The 25,157-nt window shown below is 41.7% G+C and overlaps 1 protein-coding gene across 1 annotated transcript in view; it reads right to left on the bottom strand.

Moving 5' to 3' along the window:
- The window catches only part of LOC311530233 (uncharacterized protein), a 128,330-nt gene that overhangs the window by 84,482 nt on the left and 18,691 nt on the right, over positions 1–25,157 (bottom strand). Inside the window, exons 8-23 of the mRNA XM_084646698.1 lie at positions 24,044–24,229; positions 23,292–23,439; positions 21,395–21,566; positions 20,517–20,575; positions 19,759–19,869; positions 19,477–19,652; positions 17,749–17,868; positions 16,467–16,605; positions 14,217–14,307; positions 13,199–13,338; positions 11,092–11,211; positions 8,820–9,021; positions 7,033–7,199; positions 5,854–5,981; positions 2,754–2,891; positions 1,750–1,863 (exon numbers count right to left, since the gene is read on the bottom strand). Of these exons, the coding sequence (XP_084502824.1) occupies positions 1,750–1,863; positions 2,754–2,891; positions 5,854–5,981; positions 7,033–7,199; positions 8,820–9,021; positions 11,092–11,211; positions 13,199–13,338; positions 14,217–14,307; positions 16,467–16,605; positions 17,749–17,868; positions 19,477–19,652; positions 19,759–19,869; positions 20,517–20,575; positions 21,395–21,566; positions 23,292–23,439; positions 24,044–24,229 (2,211 nt within the window). The remainder of the gene's footprint in view (positions 1–1,749; positions 1,864–2,753; positions 2,892–5,853; positions 5,982–7,032; positions 7,200–8,819; positions 9,022–11,091; positions 11,212–13,198; positions 13,339–14,216; positions 14,308–16,466; positions 16,606–17,748; positions 17,869–19,476; positions 19,653–19,758; positions 19,870–20,516; positions 20,576–21,394; positions 21,567–23,291; positions 23,440–24,043; positions 24,230–25,157) is intronic.

Genomic DNA, 25,157 nt, shown 5'->3' with positions numbered 1-25,157 from the left:
GCTGGGATTGTTTAGCCTGCAGAAGAGAAGAATGAGGGGGGATTTGATAGCTGCTTTCAACTACCTGAAAGGGGGTTCCAAAGAGGATGGCTCTAGACTGTTCTCAATGGTAGCAGATGACAGAACGAGGAGTAATGGTCTCAAGTTGCAGTGGGGGAGGTTTAGATTGGATATTAGGAAAAACTTTTTCACTAAGAGGGTGGTGAAACACTGGAATGCGTTACCTAGGGAGGTGGTAGAATCTCCTTCCTTAGAGGTTTTTAAGGTCAGGCTTGACAAAGCCCTGGCTGGGATGATTTAACTGGGAATTGGTCCTGCTTTGAGCAGGGGGTTGGACTAGATGACCTTCTGGGGTCCCTTCCAACCCTGATATTCTATGATTCTATGTATTATACTATACATTATGTATTATACTATACATTAATCATGCTATTTCCCCTACAGGCTGGGAAGATTGAGGGGAGGGTGGGAGGAAGAGAAAGAGACACTGTTATTGTCATGTTTATATATTTGGGAGGCTCCCAGACACTATCATGATGGAAGTCATTGTGTAACTAGGTAGCTAGATAGATCCCTGATACAACTCTATTGCATTCAGTGAAAGACTTCAGAACACACATTCCTTCATAGTGGTAGATAATCACCTCTGAGTCCATCACCTAGGCCAGGCGTTCTCAGGACAATTTTTTTGGTGGCCTCAGAGTGTGGCCCCCAACTCTTGCTGGTGGCCACTCTCACATTTTTTCCTAAAATACTTAATTAGCTTTAGGCAAAGCAAATAAATATGCCCATAGACACGTCCAAATCATTGTAATATATTTATTGCTAGCTAGTTAAGTCTGTTGTGAAAAGTGATATGAACAAACATACAGGTATCACTTTTCACAGCAGACTTACTCAGCCCAGGCAAGCCTGGGGACAAATTAAGCCCTGGATGGAGGGTCAGGGGAGGCAGCGGGGGCCAGGGGAAATGGGGGTGAGGGGTTGGGGGAGGCAGCAGGGGGCTGGAGCCCGATGCCCCACGGCCAGAGCCTGCCCTCCCACCCCTGGGCTGAAGCCCAAAGCCTGAGCCCCACCGCACATGGGAAGGTAGGGAACTCATCGGCTGCCTGTTCCTACAGCAGTGTGCACCAGGGGACTCCAGAAGGGGGCATTCCTGCTGCTGGCCTCAGCAACCAAGACCAAGACAGGGCATCCAGGAGCAACAGGGAGGGGGAGTGGCCACTGCTTTGCCTCTTCTCCTCCAATCACAGCCCAGGAGGCTCTGGCCACAAGAAGAGCCCCTGGTGGCCGCGTTTGAGAAACACTGAAAGTCCATCTGATCTGCCTGCAATGTCCTGTACATCAGAGGAGAAGAAGAAGATGGAGAAATGAGAGAATAAGTTTGTATATTTCTGGAAAATAAAGAACAACCCCCCCCCCGCCTTTTTATAATTGCAATTTGATTCTATTAAACCTGCCTTCTTCCGTCATGAGAGTACCTGTCTTTGACCTGTTACATATTTGTACACAGCTATCACTCTGCCTCTGCTCTCGGTTTTATTTCTCTAGATAGATCATGCCTTGGTCTTTTAGCTGTTTCTCAGAGTGGTTAATTTCAAAACCTTTTAGTATTTTGATTTCTCTCCTCTGAACTCTCCAAGCTATGTCCTTGTAAGAATGTGACAGCCCAAACCAAATGCAGTACTGAAACTGAGATCTATCCAGGCCTCCCCCTACATAATGTCTAATAAAATTCAAGGATTTTACCTTATAATCTTGTATGCTGTTCATTGCAAAGTGAGGTGGGAAACCAGGAATTAAAAACAGCAAAAAAAAGAGATAGATATCAATAAAATAATCCCATAATTCTGGATGATTCTCCTGGGGGGGCGAAAAAAAATCAGAAAACATCTGAAGAAAACATCTGCATTGTATTAGTCTGGGTATCACAGCTAAAGTTCGGCAAATAGTTGGGTTTTTTTTTTTTGTTTGCTGGCAGTTCAGAAAAATTTGGGGAAAAAATTGGTTTAGGTCAAATCAAACCTGAAAATTCTGAAAGATTTCAACAAATTCAAAAAAGTCTGTTTCAGGTTGAGGGACACATTTCATCCACTTGATATGTTTTGTTTCCAGGCATTTTAAAAGGTCTAGAGTCATAAAATTTTGGAGGAGGTACCCCCTTATCACTTTTAGTCCAGTGGTTAAGGCACTCATCTGCGATGCGGGAGAGCTGGTTCAATTCCCCCCGTCTGCTTGATGTTGGATAGGGATTTGAACTTGGCTTTCCAACCACCCAGCTGAGTGTCTGAAACACCAGGCTACAAGGAGGTCCCCTGTGTCCTCATGCCTCCTCCCATAACCTCTCCTCCCCCTCCAATAGCCCCTCCTCTCCCATACTCCCCTCCTACCCCGCACCAGAGACCCAATGATTAGGGGGAGGCTGCCAGAAGGGAAGTTCAAGACTCATGACTAGGGAGGGCCAATGAACCCCCGAAGAAGGTTCTCCTACACACAGGCTATGGTGCAGAGTTCTCTTTTTTACAACAAAAGGATATGAGCCAAAGTCTCCACTAGTATATGCAGGCCCAACTCTGCTAAAAAAAAAAAAGTGTTTATAATTATACTAGTGGTGAATTTGGACCTATACATAAAAAGAGATAAAACAAAATTGCTTCCTAATAAAAAATCTGATCACATATTGAGAAATTAGATACCTCTTTCCCAACCATATGTATTACAAGCATTTCTGGCAGTGAAGTTATGACACTTACAGGAAAAAATGGATGACTCCAGATTCGAATTTGTGCTGTGGAATTTAAGGTTCGCAGCAATGCATTGCTGATGATGTTCACAAGCACTGGAAAGCAGTTGATTGTTTCTATGCTGCACATAACTGTAAACCTGTAGCTCTGAAGAAAAGCAAGACAAGACAAAAGCTCAAAGGTGTTTTCTAATGGAGGGGGAATCAGGAAAATTATTCATCAGTTTACATTCCCACTCACAGGCTACTTTACTGCGAGATGAATCTAGGAATGCGTGAATTAGTTTTGCATTTATGTAGGCAGGAGTGTAGGCTACAACTTGACCTGCTAAAATTGAGCCAAGAGGTGTTAGCCTGTATCTAGAGGAGATTAGTAAATGTGGTTGAGTTGAAGTCAGGCTTACTTAGCATAGTTTTGGACAAACAGACTCAGACCAGTGAAATGTCCCTCATTGTAGTCCCATGAAGACAATAAATTATGCAAGCTTACCACTGCACACCATTATACCACTCCTAACAGTGGCAGATTTAGAGTTAGTGGGGCCCTGTGCTCAGCTTCATTTTTGGGGCCCCTGCTTGGGACCCAGCCAAGAAAAAGAACATTCGCTCTGATCTCTCCCCCCACACCCCTGTTTTTCATTCTTTTTTTCTTCCTCCTTCTCCTATAAGTAATAGGAAGTAAATGAAAATAAAGAGAATTACCTTGATAGTTTTTGTAGTCTAACTTATTTTTCCACAGACCACTTGAAAAACCTCTGAGTGTCTCAGCCGACCACTTAATGACCTTTCCAAAGATTGTTCGTACTGTTAACTAACGATGGTAAAGCGCTTTGGATAAGCGCGTTTTATAAAAAAAATGTTAAAAAATGTTTGGGTGTGGGGTCTGGCCAGGACTTAGGGTGTGGGGGGTGGGGGGGCTCAGGGCTGGGGGGTGCAGGGTCTGGGAGGGAGTTAGGGTGCAGGAGCGGGCTGGGGGTTGGGGTGCAGGGTCTGGCCAGGAGTTAGGATGCAGGTGGCGGCTCAGGGTTGGGGCAGGAGGTTAGGGTGTGGAGCGCTTACCTGGGGCAGCTCCCATTTGGTGTGAGGGGTGCAGGTGTGAATGTGGGTCAGGGTGCAGGAGCTCCCGTTTGGTGCTCAGGGTGGGGGTGGGGATGTGGAGGGGTGCAGGAGTCAGGGCTGGGGTTGTGGGGGTGCTCCCTGAGCAGCTCAAGGCAAGGGGCTGGGAGGGTATGTGTAGGGGGAGTGCGGAAGTCACGCCTTTGCTCCGCCCTGCCCCAATTCCATCCCCTTCCCCAAGGCCCTGCCCCTGCTTCTTCTCCACCTCCTCCCCTGAGCGCGCTGCGGCCCTGCTCCTCCCCCTCCCTCCCAGAGCGACTTGAGCGCCGGCAAACAGCTGTTTGGTGGCGGGGAAAGCGCTGGGAGGGAGGGAGAGGGGGAGGGGCAGGAACATGGCACGCTTGGGGGAGGAGGTGGGGAGGGGAAGCTTGGCTGATGGTGGGGGCGGAGCCTGCAGCAGGAGCCCCAAGAGCCGGCAGGACCAAGCTTCTGCCACCACAGTTGGGGGGCTCCATGCCAGGGCACCCTGTGTTTTACTGTAAATCTGCATCTGACTCCCATGAAGACCTTGGCAGATTCTAGTCCTTCCAATCCTCGCACAGGGTTTAGCATCTCCACTGGACAAAAGGTCAATTTGTTGTCCTCTTTGTCAGTTCAGGGTGGCCCTTTTTTGCCCCGAGCCTCTGTGTTTCCTGGGTCTCTTAAATCAGGTAACAACTGTCACTGCCCCTTTCCCTGAGAGGGCTACTAAGGCTGGGTATCTGCATAACAAGTGTTGGTATTTTTCACGAATCACCTCTTAGAGTACATCTACAGAGGGATGAAAGACCCCGGGCATGACCATGGCTGGCCTGTGTCAGCTGACTTGGGCTGAGGGGCTAAAATTCTCTGTGTAGACATTTGGGCTTGGGCTGGAGCCTGAACTCTGGGATCCTCCACTCTCATAGGGCCCCAGAGCCTGAATATCTACACAGCAATTTTAAAGCCCCGGAGCCCAGGTCCTGCAAGCCTGAGTCAGCTGACTTTTTTTATCCCTGTGTAGACACAGCCTGAGTGATTCCTGATCCTCCAGGAAATCGTGCCCAGCGAGCCAGGAATGCACAAATACATCTAGCATGCCTTGACACAAAGGCCTCTAAATATTCTCCTGTCCTTATCATATGGCTCATCTCAATACAACAGCCTCTGAAGTTTTCATGCTTCCAAGGACGGGGTGAAAGATACAGACAATATTTATAAAGTTAAAGCCACATTTCACAAAAGATATTGCATGCATTTGCAATATCTGTCACAGTCATATAGCATCAGATTGTTTTGCATTTACAGTAAAATGCTGTTCCATTTTTAGGGCAAGTTCCAGAGACAGCTCCTGGTTTTGCAGCTCAATAAAATGCATCCACAATTCACTGAGAGCGTAAAACTGCAACCACAAAAATGAAGCGTGTGACCTGACCCAGCTCAAAATCAGGCCTTTCCTGGCTAAATATAAGCCCATTTGCTTACCCACATAAGATTATTGCTTATTATTTAATATGAGATGGTCTAGATCATCAGTCTGTGATTTGCCCAGTGTAAGGAGCAGTGTGTTGCTGACCCGACCCTGGAGCTGCCCTGAAGAGGGATTGTGAATACTAGGACCACAGTCTTCTTTCTGATCTCCCCACTACTTTGCGGAGGGCGTGTGCTGTGATCTGCCTGTCCCTGGTGCAGTGTATACTTCCCAGTGCACCTGTGTAGCTCTGCCCTGTCCAAGTGCAAATTCAAGAAAGGGGACAAAACAGCTTTGAAAAGCCTGACACCCCCATATACTGGAAGTGATTCCATGGAACCCCAAGCCCCTTTTCTCCTGGATGCAGGTGGGCTACAATCTGGCCATATTTGAATTAAATTTTGATGTGTTTGTTTATTTTACAATTTTGTGAATTTCACTTTGGCTTATGTTTGATCTTCATGTCGTTGGCGCTTATCCATCAGGAGCTTCATTCAGACAAGTTCCACAGAACCCACATTGGCATCTTGGTTAATTATTAAAGAAAAAAGGAGACACACACTACCTGGTGCTCACAGGATACTTGTATAGCCCCATTATGTATTAGCTTCTCTGTGATATTTTTCCCTGTTGCTATTTCCAGCATTATGTTCTGAGTCTCCAGGGCATGGATGAAGTCCTGAATACTTGAACCTAGTATGAAGCAACAGCAGAGAAATCGCAATCTTTGAAGTTGTTGTTTTTTGTTTTGTTTTTTAAACAATAAAAGTTCTCCTCGGGTCTTTGGTAAAAAGTCCCCACCTGCCAAACAGGACCAGAGAAATTATAATAAAGTAAATTCTATAGAATTCATACACCATTTGTGTAATAATCCATTGCATTTTCTCCACAGTTAGTTAATTTGCTGCTTCCAAATTTTTGCATTATGAATTGACTCACTACTCTGCTGATTCTCAGCATGTTTAATTAGTTTACTGCCCTAATTCTTCTGTATTTCAGCTGTTTTACTACTATTAATTTCTGCTCTCTTGCTATCATGCCTATGATTCTTCTTCTTTGCTACCTTGTCTGTGTCTCTCTCTCTAACACCACCTCTCCCATCACTGAACGCAGTCTCCTATCTCACGTCCATCTGCTTTATTTATTCCATTCCTTCCCACTTCCTTGCTTTCATTACCACAGTGTTCACAACCCCTTCCTTCTCAAACTTTCTGTGCTCCATGGCTCCTTCTCCTCACAACTTAAGCAAGAAGAACAAGGAGTCCTCGTGGCACCTTAGAGACTAACAAATCTTTTTGAGCATAAACTTTCATGGGCTAAAACCCACTTCATCAGATGCATGGAGTGGAAAATACAGTAGGCAGGTATAAATACACAGCATACTGCAGCATCCTTCTCTCAGGTGGCCGAAACACACGTTGCCCTCATTCGTTCAATACAAAACGAAACCACAAAAGTTATTTGCCTTCCAGGTGATCTGACAATGTCATTCTTCTCCTCAGATCCTTTCTCTGGCTTGTCATTCAGCCTCACATCAAACATAAGCTTTTTGCCACCACCTCCAGATCACCCTGTCCTTCTCTGCTTCTTGGGTTGCTCTCCTTGTTGAGCCCTGTATTGCCCTCTATGACATCTGCTCTGCCAATATTCCCGCCCCCCTCCTCCCCCGTCAAATTTCCTTGCAAGGCCATCAGCAGTGGTGTAGAAAAAGACCAACCTTGCTGTTCTGTTTTTCCCCCCTCACCTGTTTCATTGAAGACTAGAAGGCTTGTGACTTCCTTGTGAGATTGTTTTCCAGGAGGAAAAAAATACAGACCAGAGGACAGCTCCCAAGAATTGAATTGTTTCCATAAGTGAATTATGATAAATTGGATAGCTAACGGTAGCATAAAAAGTCCACACAGCAGTAATCTAGATAGAAGAACAGATCACAAATGAGTTTGGAGAGAAGACATTTTGCAAGTTGCATTATTGTAGGGGGAGCTAGTAGCAACCCATATATTTCAATTGTATTGAGAAAAAAAGATTCTTGCCACTTTATTTTGAGAATGTGTAACACCCCCATTGTGTAAGTCAGGCCTTTAAAATTCAGCAGGAAGAAAGCTCCAGGGTTCGAGAGGTGCCTTTTCTTTGACCCATGAAATTCCATTCAGGTTTGGCAGAGATATAAACTTTCATAAATCACCATTTCCCTTCTATTGCTTGTGTTCCTCAGGGAAATTATGGTAGTATGCAAAAAACAACAACTGAACATGAACATTCTCGTCTAATGCCGGGCTGACACCACTGCCAAAGCAGCAGCAGCATACGCAGCAGTGGGAGCCTCAGAAGCAGACGGCCTCTACAGGGGATGTAGGGAAGAAAGCTGGGATTCCGGTGACCCCTGCTCAAACACAGGTCCCCACTGGCCCATCCCCGCCTCAGAAGGCACCAGATGGAAGGTGCTCCTCCAACTTCCTGGGTCGGTGGGGGACGAGAAGGGTAAGAGATCCAGCCAGTTCTAACCGTAATAACCAAGCAGCTGGTTGAAATTTTTTTTACAGTAAGATTTTCTGCCGGAAAAGAGTTTAATTCAAAACAATTTTTCTTCACAGAAAAATGTTGTTTAATTTTTTTGGTCTTTGACAGGACATTTCTATACAAAATTAAATTAAAAGATTTTATTTAGTTTCCTTTTAGAAAGTCAAAAAGATTCTAAGTTTTGGATTTTTTGTATTTTCCTTTTACTTATCCTTTTCCCCATTTCTGCTATTGAATGCAACAGAATGAATGTCTAGGGTTTTTCCTTTCTCCTTTTTCTTTTTTTCAATTCTAACTTTTCACAACTTCCTTAAAACTTTGGAAAAGTTACAGAGTTTTTCCAGAGTTGGAGAAGTTTTGAAAATGTACCGATTAGAGGGGAATTAATGAGAAACAATAAAAAGTTGAAAGAACAAACAGACATTATTCATTCTATTGCGTTCATAGACAATATGGGGAAAGGAAAAAATGTGAAAGGAGAAAACACAAAAATTTAATATTTTTTAACATTTTCTTTTTTTAAAATACCAAGATGAAATGAAAATTTTGATTTTTAGTTTTGAAGTTTTCCCACCCCCCACAAAAAATCAAGATATTTAAAAAAAAATTTTTTTTAAGAAAGAACATGGGATTTATAACCAGTGCCAATAATCATATGACTAATTTAATTATGTACATCGTTCAGTGCAAGAAACTCCCGGTAATAAATTAATAATGGGATGGGGATGCGTAGTTAGGGAAGCTTTTGTGTAGCTGGAATTGGCAAGGTAGGCATTTCTCCAGAACACTGGGATGATCAGCTTTCTATGTCACGAATCATTTAGAGCAAATATGTGATTTACAAGCAAACACTGTTGTGATTGAATTATTTCCAATGGTCCAGGAACATTCAAGGTGAGAGGGAAGTGGATCCCTGAAGTTCCATCCTAGCCCACTCTGCAGATTGCTGTGCTATGAACATCCTCCCACAGACTGATTTCACCTAAACAAGTCAGAAACACTGGCACTTACATGGACCTAAGGGTTTTATCTTCATGCTTTAGCTTTAAAAAGCGAACTCTTGCCATGGCACAGACTTGCTGTCTCCAGAGGGCTGTGCCACTTACAGTCGCCTTTCCTATGTCTGAGAGTGACAGGAGACCTTGTTCCATTTCATCAGCAGAGAAGGCATCTCTTTCCTCTTCTGCCTGCTCCTCACTGAAAACACCATAATCTACAAAGAGTTTTAAAGTACATAGCTCAGCATAACTCCTTGACAATGTTTTTTTACATATAATAAAAACAGAAACACTGGCAGGGACAAGAATACACAAAATTATCAACTACTGACCAGTACTACATGGCAGGCTGAACATAACTATCTTCTAGTTTGCTACAAGGAAAGATATCTCAGTTAAGATGGGTTTCAGAGTAACAGCCGTGTTAGTCTGTATTCGCAAAAAGAAAAGGAGGACTTGTGGCACCTTAGAGACTAACCAATTTATTAGAGCATAAGCTTTCGTGAGCTACAGCTCACTTCCTAAGTTAAGATGGGCTCTTTGGGGAGTATTAAGTAATAGAAAACACTCTAGGACCTTGAAGGGATGTACAGAAAATCCATCTCTCATCCACAGTTCTGTATCCAGAGATCTCTTCCAGTTTTCCACTCATAAGGCTTCTTTTCCATAATTATACACTTTAGTAAAGGACATCTGAAGGTTAAAGTGTTAAGTAGAATTTTTCATGTTTAAATCTTTAAATGTTTTTCATGTTGCAGGTATAAATAGACCCCTAAGCCACCACGGAGAACCCTCCAAAAGGAAATGTTCATCATTCATGGAAACCTGTGTTTTCATAAAATAAAATTCTTAGGAGTTAGGAGCATTCTGTGGAATAGCACCTGGATTCACTGTATTAATTAAAAATAAACAAATAGAAGACTAGAGACATTTATAATACTCAGACACAAAGTGTACGTAACCGGTTGTATTTGAGGCTCAGAGTCACTAAGAACAAGTAGACACTGTGCTTTGGTTAGCACATGCCTGATTCTGCACCACTGACTTCACAGGGAGCAGGATCAGGCTCTAAGTGCATAAAGTTTTAAGCCCATCACCAATTTTATTAGACACAGTTAAAGTATAAGAACAATAAACTATTCTTAAGTGAAAGACTGAAACAATAAATACATTTTCTGAAATTTAAAAAAAAAATCAATGTTTGATACAGTCCTTAGTTCTATGAACTGAAACAAAATCCAAAGTTTGGGATTTAATCTTCAGCAGGAAAGAGTCCTGTGGCACCTTATAGACTAACAGACGTATTGGAACATAAGCTTTTGTGGGTGAATACCCACTTCGTTGGATCTTTAGCAGGTTTCAGAGTGGTAGCCTTAAGTGGGCTTTAGCCCATGAAAGCTTATGCCCAAATAAATGGGTTAGTCTCTAAGGGACCGCAAGGACTCCTCGTGGTTTTTGCAGAGATCACTTTAAAAAAATAGAAAAACTGTGGTATATTGGAAACTGTGTTAGAATCACAAGCTACCACTTCAAGTTCTAAGGATTTCCTGGTCCTGCTTGCAGGCTAAGGGGGCTCTGCAGGGAAGTGCGGCATCTGGCTTCTCAGCAGGGAGTCTGCAAAGAGCCTGACAAGAACAAAGTGGGTTGAGTTCTGCATCTCTGTCTTAGGGAGCAACCTGCTTTGTCTCTGTTTTTAAGGTATGGATTTTAAGAAATCCAATCCAATCTAAAAATTGGAGCACTGGTACACATTCTTCCCTGGACAATTCAGGAGAACTTTGCAAAATAAGTTGCAGAATGAAGCCTATGCTACAGACTTTTCTAAAAGAATGCCTGCCTCTTTGTTGTTGTATCTTATGAAATAATTACAAAAGCACTTACAAAAAGAAAAGGAGTACTTGTGGCACCTTAGAGACTAACAAATGTATTAGTTTATTGTTAGTCTCTAAGGTGCCACAAGGACTCCTTTTCATTTTGCGGATACAGACTAACATGGCTGCTACTCTGAAACCTAAGCACTTACCTTGTCATCCATTTAATATTTGATAGCAAGTCAGGAGTAAAAAAAAAGTCCTCTTTCTGTGTTCTATATGTTTGGATTTCCAGTTGTTTTTTAGCCATGTTTAAAAATATAGTTAACTATTCAAAGCAATTTTGCTAGTCATTTCTATCTTTGAGGATGCCCAAAAAGGTAAGGATTCACATTTAGCAGAAAAAGAGCATATGATTAATTTAAAAATAATTTTCCCTGGCTGAAAACTGCATGTTTGGACTCAGTATTTTACCTTCTTGATCAAGTGCTGCTTCACTCTCCAGCTTCAGGAAGACATCTTCGAGGGTTGTCATGCTAACGCCATAATTAATAATCCCTTGGTCAGAGTGGCTGTCTAGGCCACAGAACAGATCTGTACAACAGAATGATACATGTACCTTGAAGGCATAAGAAAATTAAAATTTATCTGGGCTAAAATTGCGCTCTCAGGTATAGAAATGTAAATTCAATGCAATTCCGAACACACTTCTGTACCTGAAAGCAGAATTTAACCCTGTCTTCTAATCCTAGGGTAACCATTAGAACTATGGGTTTACAGAAATCTCCAGGTCTCTATTTTTAATCAGTCTTTGTGTTTGATAATATTCTGCTGAGTATTTAAAGATTGAATTGAAGTTTTACTGGAATACATACGCTCAAGAGTCAAAAAAATACCAGGTGCCAATTTTGATTGTCCACTTTTAAAATTTTCAAACACCTTTACACATTCTCCCATGCTACCTCTTATGCATGGAACGAGTTCCTGGTAATGATCTGCAAAGGCAACTCAGTGTCCTCTTTCAAATGTGTCTTTAGAACTCTTAGCTGCTATGATGCCTTAACAAACAACCCAGCAAGGTTTAGACAGCTGATTCACTGGGACCATTGCCTTTCCCAGTGACCAGTTTCATTTCATTATTTTCTTGTGTTCATCTCATTCGTTTGTTTAACGTACTGTGACGGGGCAAGGCCAGATGGCTATAGAAAAGTAGTGGGAGATTGATATATTAGCTCCAGGCTAAACAAATCCCTGGTACCAGGTTAAGTGAAATGGAAGCTGCTCCAGGTCAATTAAGACACCTGGGGCCAATTAAGAACTTTCCAGAAGGTAGGGAGAATGCTCGGTTGATTGGGACACCTGGAGCCAATCAGGGGCTGGCTGAAACTAGTTAAAAGCCTCCCGGTCAGTCAGGTGGGTGTGCATGTCAGGAGCAGTGGGAGGAAGTTGCGCTGTTGGAGAGGCTGAGTAGTACACACCATATCAGGCACATGGAAGGAGGCCCTGAGGTAAGGGTGAAGTGGAGCTTGAGGAATTGAGGGCTGCTGTGGCGGAAGTAGCCCAGGGAATTGTACATGTCATGTTTCTAAAAGGTCAGCTACCATAGCTGATACTATTAGGGTCCCTGGGCTGGAGCCTGGAGTAGAGGGTGGGCCCGGGCTCCCCCCCGCCACCTTTGCCCCCTGATTAATCACTGAGACTGGGAGACAACAGAGACTGTGCAAGGAAGGATAACTTCTCCTCACCACCCTTGCTGGCTTATGATGAAAATGGCTCAGTAGACTGTGACCCTTGTCTCTAGAGAAAGAAGGGTTATGTGGAGGATCACAGCGAGCCTCTGAGGCTAGCGAAATCCGCCAGGAAACGTGGGACCCACGAAGGCAAGGACAGAGCTTTGTCACAGTACCTACCTACCATTATTTTTCAAATTTCAACCTTTTGTGCATTTTCAGGCTCTGGCTAGGGCTGGATCTGTAAATGCCAAAATGCGGTAAGTAAGACTGCGCTTACAGTATTTCCAGCCCAGTTGGAAACACAAAATTAGTAGAATTCTTATGAGGGAGCATGTACTCCAAACTCTGGCCCTTTGCAGACTCAAAGAAATATCGAAATTTAAATAACTAAACTGAAACTAAAATCTGATTCCTAGGGGTGCTGGAACGATTTGTATAATGGGGCTACTAAGAGCCATTGAACCAAATTGTAAACCCTGTGTATAATGGAATCCACTTCAAGCCAGGGTGTGTGGCAGTACCCCCAACACCCCTAGTTCCAGCACCTACGAGGATTCCTTTCAGTTTCCTTCATCATTACCCTGCATTTAACAGAAAAAAATAAATATTTGTGTCAAGTTCAATTTTTATGTACTTCGTCATGAATGGAAGAAAAACACATATTTTGATCTTAAATACATACGGAGACTAAAATCTTGGAAAAAATTCCTCATGCAAAAGTTCCTCATCAGTAGGTTGCCTTCCTGATGGAATTCAGGAGTCAGATACAATATCTCTCAACATTAATTAAAAAAAAGAGAAATTGTTCTATGCATGGTGGATTCTGGATTATGTAAACACATCATTACCTGGAAATTTATCCACATTTTCTAAGGGCAGCGTATAACTCAGTTCATTTCCATTCTGTCCTGTGAATGTGGCGTCAGGGATGTACTGTCTGACCAGGGATATCATGCTCTCAGAGTCACAAACCCCACTGACATGCATCCTGTTCATATTAAGAAGGCAAAGGCTTACATTTCCACAAGAACAATGTTTGTATCATTATGATGTCATATACCAAGAGAGTCAAATCCAGAATAACATCCAATCCCTGCAGCAGATCCTATTTAGACAAAACTTCAGTGGAAATTTTGTCTAAGTAAGGATTGAACGATTTGTTACCAACTCCTTGTGTTTAGCAAACACATGAGGTTGCTATATGTAATAAAACAAGTGGTTAGGAATAACCAACTGATTTGACAGTATCTACAGGAAGAGTTTGGCAAAAAGAGTTTTACAAAGGGCTCAGTCCTGCAAGGTGCTTAGGAACCTCAATGCCTATTGAAAGGAGCTGAGGATACTCAGCATCTTATAAGAGATGCCCAGAATTTGAGGATCAGGCTGAAAAGAAAGATGGCTTTTAGGATGGAGTGCCCTCTGAGCCAACAGCTCTTTTACCTGGGGAAGTGAATCACATCTGCTTAATGGAACATTTCATTACAAGGATTCTAGGAATTCGGCACAATAATGAGAAAAAAAATTAATTGGCTGCAAGTGGAGTCTGAATACCCAAGGCGTTACATCAGATGAAAGGTGATCTCAGATCATAGTGCCTTAAAAATAAAATTAACAGCAAAAATATATGTATTTTTCATAACTGGAACCATAGATATTGCATGTGCCAGGTTGAGGGAATATTATGACACAGTGTCCTCAATACATTTTGAAGTTTTTATATTCATTCCAGTTAAGCTATATTAGAAAGCATTTATCTTTAAACTCCCAGAGATGTTGCTTGGTAGGAATGATATAACATTTCTTCTGCTACGGTGATGCAAATTTAGCACTATCAGGAATGTTTTTACATAAAATAAAATAAAATACCTTAAGTGATACCCAATCCCCCATTTTTTCTTCAAAAACCGAGAAGATCCAACACACTTTATTCTCCCATGTGAAATAAAAGCTTTCCGGTCTAAGGAAAGAGAAAAACAAAATAATGTATTAATGGACCTCACTTTCTGGAATTAGTTCTTCTTGAGTCATTAACACAATTAAGAATCTAAAGTTCAGCATCTAATAAGCAGATCACAGAATATTGGTTACAAGACATGGAGTGATAATTCAAGAAAGAATGGGCATTCAGAGGTTAGAGGTGAAGATAATTTAGGAAGGATTATTAGCAGAAGTGGGTTTTTAAAGAGGAATTAAGACAGATGGGGTGCATGGTGGACACATGGGAAACTGTTGCAAGAGTAGGAGCAATATGATAAAGGATAGAATGACAAGGGTGAAATAGACAAAGAAAAAGGACAATAAAAGGACTTCAGAAAGCAACCTGACCCTGACAGAGCAACAGACGCAAAACCTGGAGACATATGTCCACTGCTACGATGATGGATAGCCCCCACAACACACCTTTCAAGATGCATGGGTTCTGAACATGCCTTTCACAATATGTGGTGTAACTCATCCAGAGCATTTAATGCGCCAGAAATTACTCTGCTCTCAAATGAAATCTCATAGAAAAATGATAAAAGACAAAAACACCCCATCAAAACACTTTTCACAAAGCAAGTCCTCCATGCCTGACCTCCCAAGCCTTGTCCTCAAAGGAAACCTGTATAACACCTTCAAAAAATGATCCTGGGTACTTCAATTCATGACTACGCTGGACACGGAAAACCACAGACTTAACAGATACACTAATTTTATGGCCCCATTACAACAATTTGTAACACACCTGCTGCCTACTAACCCTCCATTATCCATTACCTTCCATTATGACTGCAGAAGTATTAATTGCCTGCTTCATTTTAAGTTGTCTCCTACAACATGTGTGAATCCCTTATGTTTTACAATCTGCCCCATCTTGTATTTATCTTGGACACTCCGGTTACCTTCCCCAGACCTGAGGAAGAGCTCTGTGAAGCTCAAAAGCGTGTCCCTTCTGCCAGCAGAAGTTGGTCCAGTGAAGGATATTACCTCATCTACCTTGTCTCTTATAAAGAGCATAAGCAGTGAAAGGATACAATGAGCTTGTGGTGAGATTAGGTAATGGGGCTGCTGTGGGTGAGGATGACACAGTAAGACTATTTCACAGACACATGTACATTCAGAATTAGAATGGTATCTCAGATGTTATTGTAATGTTAATAGAGATGTGAAGGAATTAAAATAATCTTTGCCCCCAGATCAAGAGTAAGAGAAATGAAGGATGCTAATATCAGGAAACAAAAACGGAAATTATTTGGTCAAAATGGTAGGACAGCAAACTGGATACAGAGTTGCTTATTTGATAGCTGCTTTCAACTACCTGAGATGTGGTTCCAGAGAGGATGGTTCTAGACTATTCTCAGTGGTAGAAGAGGACAGGACAAGGAGTAATGGTCTCAAGTTGCAGTGGGGGAGGTTTAGGTTGGATATTAGGAAAAACTTTTTCACTAGGAGGGTGGTGAAACACTGGAATGCGTTACCTAGGGAGGTGGTAGAATCTCCTTCCTTAGAAGTTTTTAAGGTCAGGCTTGACAAAGCCCTGGCTGGGATGATTTAATTGGGGATTGGTCCTGCTTTGAGCAGAGGGTTGGACTAGATGACCTCCTGAGGTCCCTTCCAACCCTGATATTCTATGATTCTATGATTCATTTGCAGGACATGACTGGTGCTTCAGTATTGCAGCAAAGCCTCCACATTCCTGACCAGAGGACTATTAAAATGATATATTTTAATTTTAAAAAAAGACACACACACCCCCTTCTCCAGGATAAATAGTCAATAGGAGATGGACATGAATTCACACTGTATGTGGCCCCCCGTAACCCTAGTATTCTAAAGCAGAACAAATTTACAGTGAACTTGGATTTAGTGAAACTCAACTTAACAGTGAAGCACAAAGTCCTGAATTGCTTCACTGTAGTTCAATGAGTTTTTCTTCCCCTGTAAAAGCCAACCTTTCAGACTTGATTGAGTGAAAACTTCTATTAAAGGCAATGAGGATGAAATCCTGGTACCGCTGAAGTCAACAGGAATTTTCACCGAAGAATTTAGCCTGAGCAAGGTCCATTCTAAAAGAAAACTCCGCTTATTCCATCTACTTATAAAATCTTATTATCTAATGAGATAAGCTGGTCTCACCAGCCAGGATATCAGCTTCATTCATGAATTGGGTAGCGAACAAAGTCACTCGACCAGCTCTACGTTCTTTCAGTAGGGTCCACACAAAATGTCTGGAACGGGGATCCAATCCAGCAGTTGGCTCATCTAATAGCAAAACCTGCAAACAGGTATGAAATCAGACCTTTACAATGTTGCCAACTCTCATTACTTTAGTGCGAGTCTCATGATAATTGATGTTTCTCTTAAAGCTCCAGATGCTGGAGTCAAATGATTGCATGGGAGGCTCAGCTCTCATGTTTTAACAAAGTTTGCATCCCTCTTGGTTGCAGGGAAATGATGGAAAACATGACCTGAGGGCACCTTATTGGCTCAAAAACCAGAAAGCAAATAAACAGAACCCCTCAATTTTTTAAAATATCATTATTTTTACATGAAACTCATGATTTTTGGGACCTGATTCAAGATTTTCAAACACTTGGGGTTGGCAATACTGCATTCAGATCCAGTTACAATGAATAATTTTTGGTATATTTACAGACTTGAGTGGTTTTAACCTCAATTTTCTTTTCAGGTGATTTTAACATCAAAATGCAACTCTACAAGCTTTTCTCCATGGGGACATCCAGGAAAATTAATTTGAATTAACTAAAGTTATGAATTTGAAGTGGATTGGTTAAACCATATTAAATCTCTGTGTGGACATTGTCATTCAAAATTAAAGTGGCCTTAATTCAGTTTAGTTTAATTCACTTCCAAAGTTAATTAAAGCCACTTTAATTCTGAATAACAATGTCCACACAGAGATTTAATATGGTTTAACTAATCCACTTTAAATCCAGACCTTTAGTTAATTCAGTTTAACTTTCCTGGATGTGTCTATGGGCACAAGCCCTATGTCTGTATTTTTACTGGTTTTCCTAGTTTGTTTATTATCCTTTTTGTTTGCGCTAAACATGGTATTGATGTAGTCTCAATCTATCTTTCGTTTGTTAAATGAATTTCAGTCATTATTCTGGAATCATTTAGGTATTTTCCAATCGTGTTCCTTGGACAGATCATATTGTTTGAGATTATGTTTATAAATTAATGGCATGAAAATGTACTTTGTCTGGTCTCTATCCCATAAAGACTTACTCATGTATCTAACTATGCACTATGAGTCTTACTGAAGTCAATAGGAGCTACGATCCTCACAGGGTGTAGAAATAAGTATGTGCGTAAGTCTTTGTGGGATCAGAGACTGTGTTTAAATGCATATACGATACAAACACCAGTTGTGCATATGACTGCTCCTTTTTACCTGTGGATCTCCTAACAAGGTTATCCCAAGAGACAACTTTCTTTTTTGTCCACCACTTAATTTATTAGCTTGGGTGTCCTGAAAGTTGATAATATCCATCAGTTTCAAAACTTTTTGCACCTGGAAAATGACAGAGAAATAAATGTCAAGGACTGGTATGTTTAGGCTTTTGGGTAAGTAACTTGTAAGTAACCGTTTCACATAACTACAGTGGTTACACAACAACATGTGTGTCTGTCAGTTTGTGCTGGATGCTTTTTTGTCAGAAAACAGTGACGCAGCAAGAACAAGAGCAAGAAGAATGGTAGTAAGATCTTTATTAAGCATGCACATAAGCCAACGTTACATGTGGAGAGGCCTGTGTTTATCTGACAGCAGCCTAGCCAGGTTTGCGCTTCTGAGGTCCGGGTGTCACATTCAACTAGATCACTCCTGAAACCTCCAGTTCTACTCACCCTGCAGAAACTACACAGATTGAGACGTCATACAAGAACACAAGTTCTCAGATTTAAAGCCTGACTATTTCACAGCTACATGCCCATTCAGAATTAGAGTGGTACCTCAGCTGTCATTGAAAAATGAATGGCGATGTGAAGGTATTGAAATAATCTCTACTATCATGGCATTATAATGGAGTGCAGCAAGGAAAGTCTCCCTGGTGTGGTAAAACGAAAAGGGTTATGTAGACTCTTAGGGTACATCTACAAAGCAATAAAAACCCTGTGGCAGAAAGCCTCAGAGCCTGGGTCAGCTTACTTGGGTTCACGGGGCTCATGCTGCAGGGCTAAAAATACAAGTGTAGGCATTTGGGCTCATCCTGGAGCATGGGAGCTGAAACCTGACGAGGTGTCAGGGTCTTGGAGCCCACCTCCATCCTGAGCCTCAGTGTCTACACTGCTATTTGTACAGTTGACCCGGGCTCTGAGACCTGCTGTCATGGGCATATTTTGCTGTGTAGATGTACCAGATGTACCGATGAAGTGAGCTGTAGCTCACGAAAGCTTATGCTCAAATAAATTTAGTCTTTGTTAGTCTCTAAGATGCCACAAGTCCTCCTGTTCTTTCTGCAGAGTTTTAAAGGTACTTGGGATCCTAAAGAAGCAAATAGGCCCTACTGGGATTTTCAAAAGCACCCAAGCACCTATTTGCATCTGTCGGGCCTAAATATCTTTAAAAATCTGGCCCCAAGCTCTCTGGGCAGCGGCCATCTGTTCTGTCTTGCACAGCGTCTAGCACAATGGGGGCTGGGTCCATGAATGGGGCCGCTAGAAGCGAACACAAAACAAACAAACAAACAAACGAGTATTGTCTCCTCTACATGGGGTTCTGCAGGTACTCCTATTATCATGGACACATGCACCCGTGATACTTGTATACGTAATGGGCTAACTCCTCCGTCAGTGTAAATTGAATTTACAAACACAGCTGAACCTCCACTGACACTCAGGGTCTTAGTCTTAGACAAATTTCATACCACACAATTTGCATGAGAAAATGACAGGATGCTGTGAAGTAGAAGTTCTTCCCAAGTGAACATATACTTACCTCAGCAGCTTTCAAACTGTGGGTCGGGACCTCAAAGTGGGTTGTTTTAAGGGGGTCGCCAAGGCTGGGTCGCCAAGGGCTTGGATGGGCTCAGGCTTCGGTCCCCCCTCCTGGGATCGTGTGGTAATTTTTGTTGTCAGAAAGGGGTCGCGGTACAATTAAGTTTGAGAACCCCTGACTTACCTCATACTCTACCTCAATGGACCGAATCCCTTTGATTTCAGCAAAAACTCGCAGATTTTCTTTCACTGTTAAAACTTCAAACTGAACGTTGAATTGTGGGCAAACCCCAAATAATGCTCTAATTTCTTCCAGATCCTCTATTTCTGATAGTTTGTATTTGTATATAGTTGCAGAACCTGTACACATGAACAAAGAAAGATTGATGAGTCCTTTGTTGTTTCACCTAAGCACATTTGAAATCAAGCACATTCTTCCTTTCAGTTTAGAAGTGTTTCATCGTACCATCTGATGGCTGGGAAAGTCCACTCAGGATGTTTAGTAGTGTAGTTTTTCCAGCTCCACTATGACCAAGTAATGCAGTGATCTGGCCTTCATAAATATTTAAGAACAAACCTAGTATAAAAATAGTATTATGTTAGGATTAAAGTTTGTGAAGTAAACTAAGTCCTTCCTGTCTCTTTCTATGTGCCCATCACCAAAGTATGGTGTCCAGGTGCCAGACATGACAATTAAAGAAATAAGATTTCTATCTAAGATGAGATAAGCAAAGCCAGAAATTCAGAACCCATAATGTGGGTTGCATCTCCAGTAACCAGGTTCAAACTTGCAAAAAGTTTTTCATTATATTAGTAGAGAGGGTGCAATATCTTAAATTGGTTTACTCTGCTCACTCCCTTTTATTTTTAGTAAAGATAGAAATACAGTCACAGGGTAACCATCAGTTGCATGAATTAGATTTTGGAATAGGCTTTCAAGCAGTCATGGCGGGTACAAATTTTGCTTCTTTACTTCTTCCACCTTTTGATTTCAACATTTTTTACAGCTACTATGTTTTCTTCTTATTTAATAGGGATTAAATGTTGCAAAGAAAACACTTGCAATGTCCCTAGATTAACATTTTAATAAGCTGTTTAAAGTAGGGATAAGCAGAATTACTGTATCATCTCACAATAAGAAAAGAGCAGCCCTAAAATTTCAGAATCGATTGGGTTCATTTTTGGTTAAAATCCAAACAAAAAAGTTTAAAAAACTTTTCATACCTCTCAAAGCTTCTATTTTCTTGTTCTTTGTTTTATATGTTTTTTTAATATTGTTGAGTCTAAAGGAAGGGAAGCAAGTTATCATTAGCGCTGGATTCCAATTATTGAGTAAATACTGCCTTGCTCCGTAATAAATAATACCACCTTGCTCATATATAATGCTTTGCTTCAGTAGATCTCAAAGTGGTTTACAAAGGAGGTCAGTAACATTATCCCCATTTTACAGATGGGGAAATTGAGGCACAGGGAGGCATAGGGACTTCACCAAGGTCAGTCAACAAACAGCAGAGCTCAGAATAGAACTCAGGTCTCTGGACTCTGAGTCCAGTGCTCTCTCCACTAGATCACACTGCCTCCCTAGTAATTTATACCTGTGCAAGGTAGTGTATACCTCATCTGGTAGCCTTTCACAATCCCCTTTCACAAGTGTCAATGTCTACAGAGAGTGGAAGATCAGCCCCTTCATGTATAAATGTGTAACGTTACATCAGATTGTCCTTTTACCTTTGAAGGCTTTGGGGATCAAACCTGAAGCAGGTTGCAGGTACAAGGAGTTTGGGTTCCCCCTGCCATAGTTATTTTTGGACAAAATTAGCATCACAAAACCAATTTGCAATTTGGCTCAGTTCATATATGACTGGCCTGATTTGGTTCCTAATCTCATCTGCATTGTAATAGCGTTTGACCTAACGCTGTACTCTTACTTTGTGAAAGAACATATTCTCGCAAAAATCCCACGGAGGGGAAAGCTGAGTAGGCTGAAGTAAAGCTAAATTGATCCCTGGAGCAGGGATAGCAACAGCTGCAGGTGAGCTCTGCTAATCCTCCGATACAATATGTAATCTAAAGGTTTCTTCTTACATGCAGTAGTGTCGTACCTGATGGCTTCCTTCCCCTCAAATTCTGGAAGCACTGGCTCCACGCTGTCATTGAAGATACGTTCATGATTTTGTTCCGTTTCAGGTCTCTTACCACCATAACCTCTCCTGCTTTGGCACCAGTATGATGGCTTCAGGCAGAACAAAGGGGGATATTTCATACCGTATTTGTCTATTGGAAACAAAGACTATGAATCTTTAGTTTATCAAGGCATAGCAGACTAAAAGATAATTCATGGCAATAAACAGTTTTAGGGTCAAAAATTTTAAAGGTATTTATGTGCCTAACAATGTAGATGGGCACCTTGCAGGATTTTCAAACGTGCCTAAGCCCTTAGATCCTTTAAAAATCCCATTAGGCACCTATCGGCATCTTGAGGCACCCAAATACCTTTAAACATCTGACTCTTTATTGATTTCAGCACTGGGCAAATCCACCCCTCTATGGCCACAAAAGGACCAATTGTTAGAAGAACTGGTATAGCTCTACAGCAAAATAGGAGGGCTAGGTGTGGTTGGGTTCACACGCCCATGTGTTACAGAATCCATTCTGGGCATAACAACACATAAGAGACAGGAGGGAATCCACTGCTCTGCAGATGTTTCCCCCCTCCCTCAGCACAGGTGGTTCATATAGAGCTTTACTGAGGCTACTTTAATCATTAGGCTACAGTAGCCTCTGTCCTGGAGCTTCAGCCAGAGGATCGGGCCCAAGGTTAATCTCTCAAGCACCTGTCCTAACTGTCAGAGCCAGGTGCTGGGTTCAGGATTTGAGCTATCATGGGAAGAAAAAAACCCCCCTACACACTCAAAATGGAAGGGGAAGAGGGAAATCACATTTCCGAAAAAAGGCTGAATAATTTTGGCCAGTTTATCAGGCTGACGGCAATGGCTTAAAAGGTAGGAGCATGTCACTGGTATTTCTTTAGCTTCCCTAGCTTTGTCTGCCATAGTCACAGGTCTGTGCTTAGGACCCTGGCTCCTGGAATCATTTAATGACCTCTGAATCTCAGATACCATTTAAAAACATCTGTTCTGAGCCCTTGTCATTGCAAAGGAAATGCTGAGAATGTGACCTGAAGGAAACCAAATGCAGAAACATCCACCTGAGTCTATAGGTGTGAGAGGTTTGACCCATTCCAAAAGGGTGTTTGCTCCAGGACCCACTGGTTTGAGGGCTCTCACACTACGTGGCAGGAGGAAAGAGGGCAGTGGGCTGCATGCAAGTAGAAACACCCTGGCTGCTGGGATAAGTTTTGTATATGCCCTTACTTGCTACTACCCCTGGGGGAAAAGGGGGTTCTGTTGCTGGGAGACAGGAAGGAGTGGGGAATGCTGCTGACACTGGAAGTGGCGAGCAGGATCATGGGGCAGGGGCTCTGGATTACCTTAACTTTGGTATGTACAGTTTATGATGCCAGAGAGCAAGTACTGGAGCAGTGGGACATTCAGCTTTGGACGATATTTTCATAGTCAAGGGTCCAAATTTGATATGACTGTTTGTATTCCCAGCTGTGAACATCAGCCAAATCTGAACAACAAGCTAATTGCTTGTCTCTGTTAATTACAGTATATTTTAAAGGTTGAGGCGACCTAAAGTATGATATGAAAGCTGATTCTTGGTTGGGCTTATTTAGGAATCCACACCCAATCTATAGTCTGTTGTCTGGAAATATTGTTTAACACCAGTTACAGATGAAAGAGACATTAGCTGATCCACCCAATGTGGGATGGTAAATTCTAATTCTACATTTTCCTTTGTTCAGCATTATTCTATCATCACTTATACTGCTTTGAAATAAGTGGGGGCTGGGGGCCTGGGGAAAGAGAGAAAATTATAGGCGTAAGTCTATGTCTAAAAAAACATATACAGTATTTTAATTATAAATATACTTACCAGGCAAAACTTTATCAAAATAGATAGCCAATAGCATATATAAAACACTGTCAAAAATCAGCAGGACATAGGCTGTAAATACAGCATATGATTCCTCCATAATGTTAGAAAAATAGAAACCCATTCCATATTTTTCTAAATGCAAAATCTGAAAGAAAAAAAAACAGACTAAGAATCTTCAGCTGAAAAAACAGGTATGTATGGTCAGAATTTTGATGAATTTTATGCAACACAGTTATCCAGAGACGCTTTGGAAAGTCCAGCACTACATTAACCCACACTCCTTTTAGTTTCTTTTCCTCGCGAGAAATACATTTCTACTAACGATAGAGAGCGTGTACGTTTTCATTCCAAAGGTTAAAAAGTGCTCCAGAAACAGATTCACACCAGCAAAGTACAACCTCATATCACCATTTTGGGGCATGTGTCAGACTCTTCTAATATAATCCAGTACAAACAAATTATATTCACATATCATGATTGCTTTTTTCATAGGGGAAACTGTAGCAAACGGACAGTTTTTAACCAATGTGTAGGCATGCTTGAAAACTGCACTTGCTGGACACTTGAAAACTAGCGAGCAGCAAACTTTTTGGGGCAATGTTTGTACAGTACCTAGAACAATGGCAACTTTAAATGCTACCATAATACACAATGAACAGTAACCTAGCCTGGCAAATTTCAGGCACATACAGCCAATTAGCTACCAGTTACAGCTTTACTGCATACGTGTTCCAAATAATTCACCATACCTTTGAGATTCCAGTAATAAAGGCAAAGGGGCAGAATAGACCCAAAGCCCATTCCAAGGGTGCAGGAAGTTTTTTCACCAATGTAATAAAGCTCAGACATGCAGAGAAAAAGGTGAGGAGGAATCCAACAGAGCTGGTGACTTTAGGCTTCTTTAAGAGGGAACTGAGCATGAAACAGAAATGGATCTGCAGATAAGGAAGTTTCTAGTTAGTGGAACACATTTCCATCAGAGGTTTAAAATGCATCCTACACGTTATGTCGGACTGCTAGAGAGAGGCATTGAAATAAGAGTTGGCCTTTAGGAGACAAACTGGAGAGACTAAAGTCAGCGGGAGCTGCACCTGTGCACCTTAAGATGTTGCCTATCCTCAGAAGTTCATGACTTGACTGGCTGTAAACACTTCAGACTGAAACTAATTCATATTCAGGCCCCTGGGGGGTTAGGGACACCAGAGCATGGGGTTTCCTCCCTGACCTTCTTTGCTAATTGCCATTGATGGACCTCTCCTCCATGAACTTATCTCTCTCTGAAGCACCTGGCATTGGTCACTGTCAGAAGACAGGATATGGGTTTAGATGGACCATTGGTCTGACCCAGTATGGCTATTCCTATGTTATCTAATTCTTTTTTGAACCCAGTGATAATTTGGGCCTTCACAACATCCCTTGGCAACAAGTGCCACAGGTTGACTATGTCTTGTGTGAATAAGTACTTCCTTATGTATGTTTTAAACCTGTTGCCTATTAATTTTATTTGATGACCCTAGTTCTTGTGTTATGTGAAGGAGTAAATAACCCTTTCTTACTCACTTTCTCCACACCATTCATGATTGTATAGACCTCTACCATATCCTCCCTTCATCATCTAAAAGCCTATTTAGACCCATCATTTTGTCTGTGACGTTGGGATTATATTTTCCAATGTGCATTGGTTTGCATTTGTCAACACTGAATTTCATCTGCCATTTTGTTGCCCAGTCACACAGTTTTGAGAGATCCCTTTGTAACTCCTTACAAAATTACTCAGGATGGTTAAGTCCAAAGCAGATTGTATCATCTGCATATTTTGCCACTTTGCTGTTTACCCCTTTTTCCAGATCATTTATGAATATA

Source organism: Lepidochelys olivacea, assembly GCF_965140295.1.
Source record: "Lepidochelys olivacea isolate rLepOli2 genome assembly, chromosome: 14".
In the NCBI taxonomy this organism is placed as follows: domain Eukaryota; kingdom Metazoa; phylum Chordata; order Testudines; family Cheloniidae; genus Lepidochelys; species Lepidochelys olivacea.
This window is presented reverse-complemented; position numbering and strand designations above follow the sequence as displayed.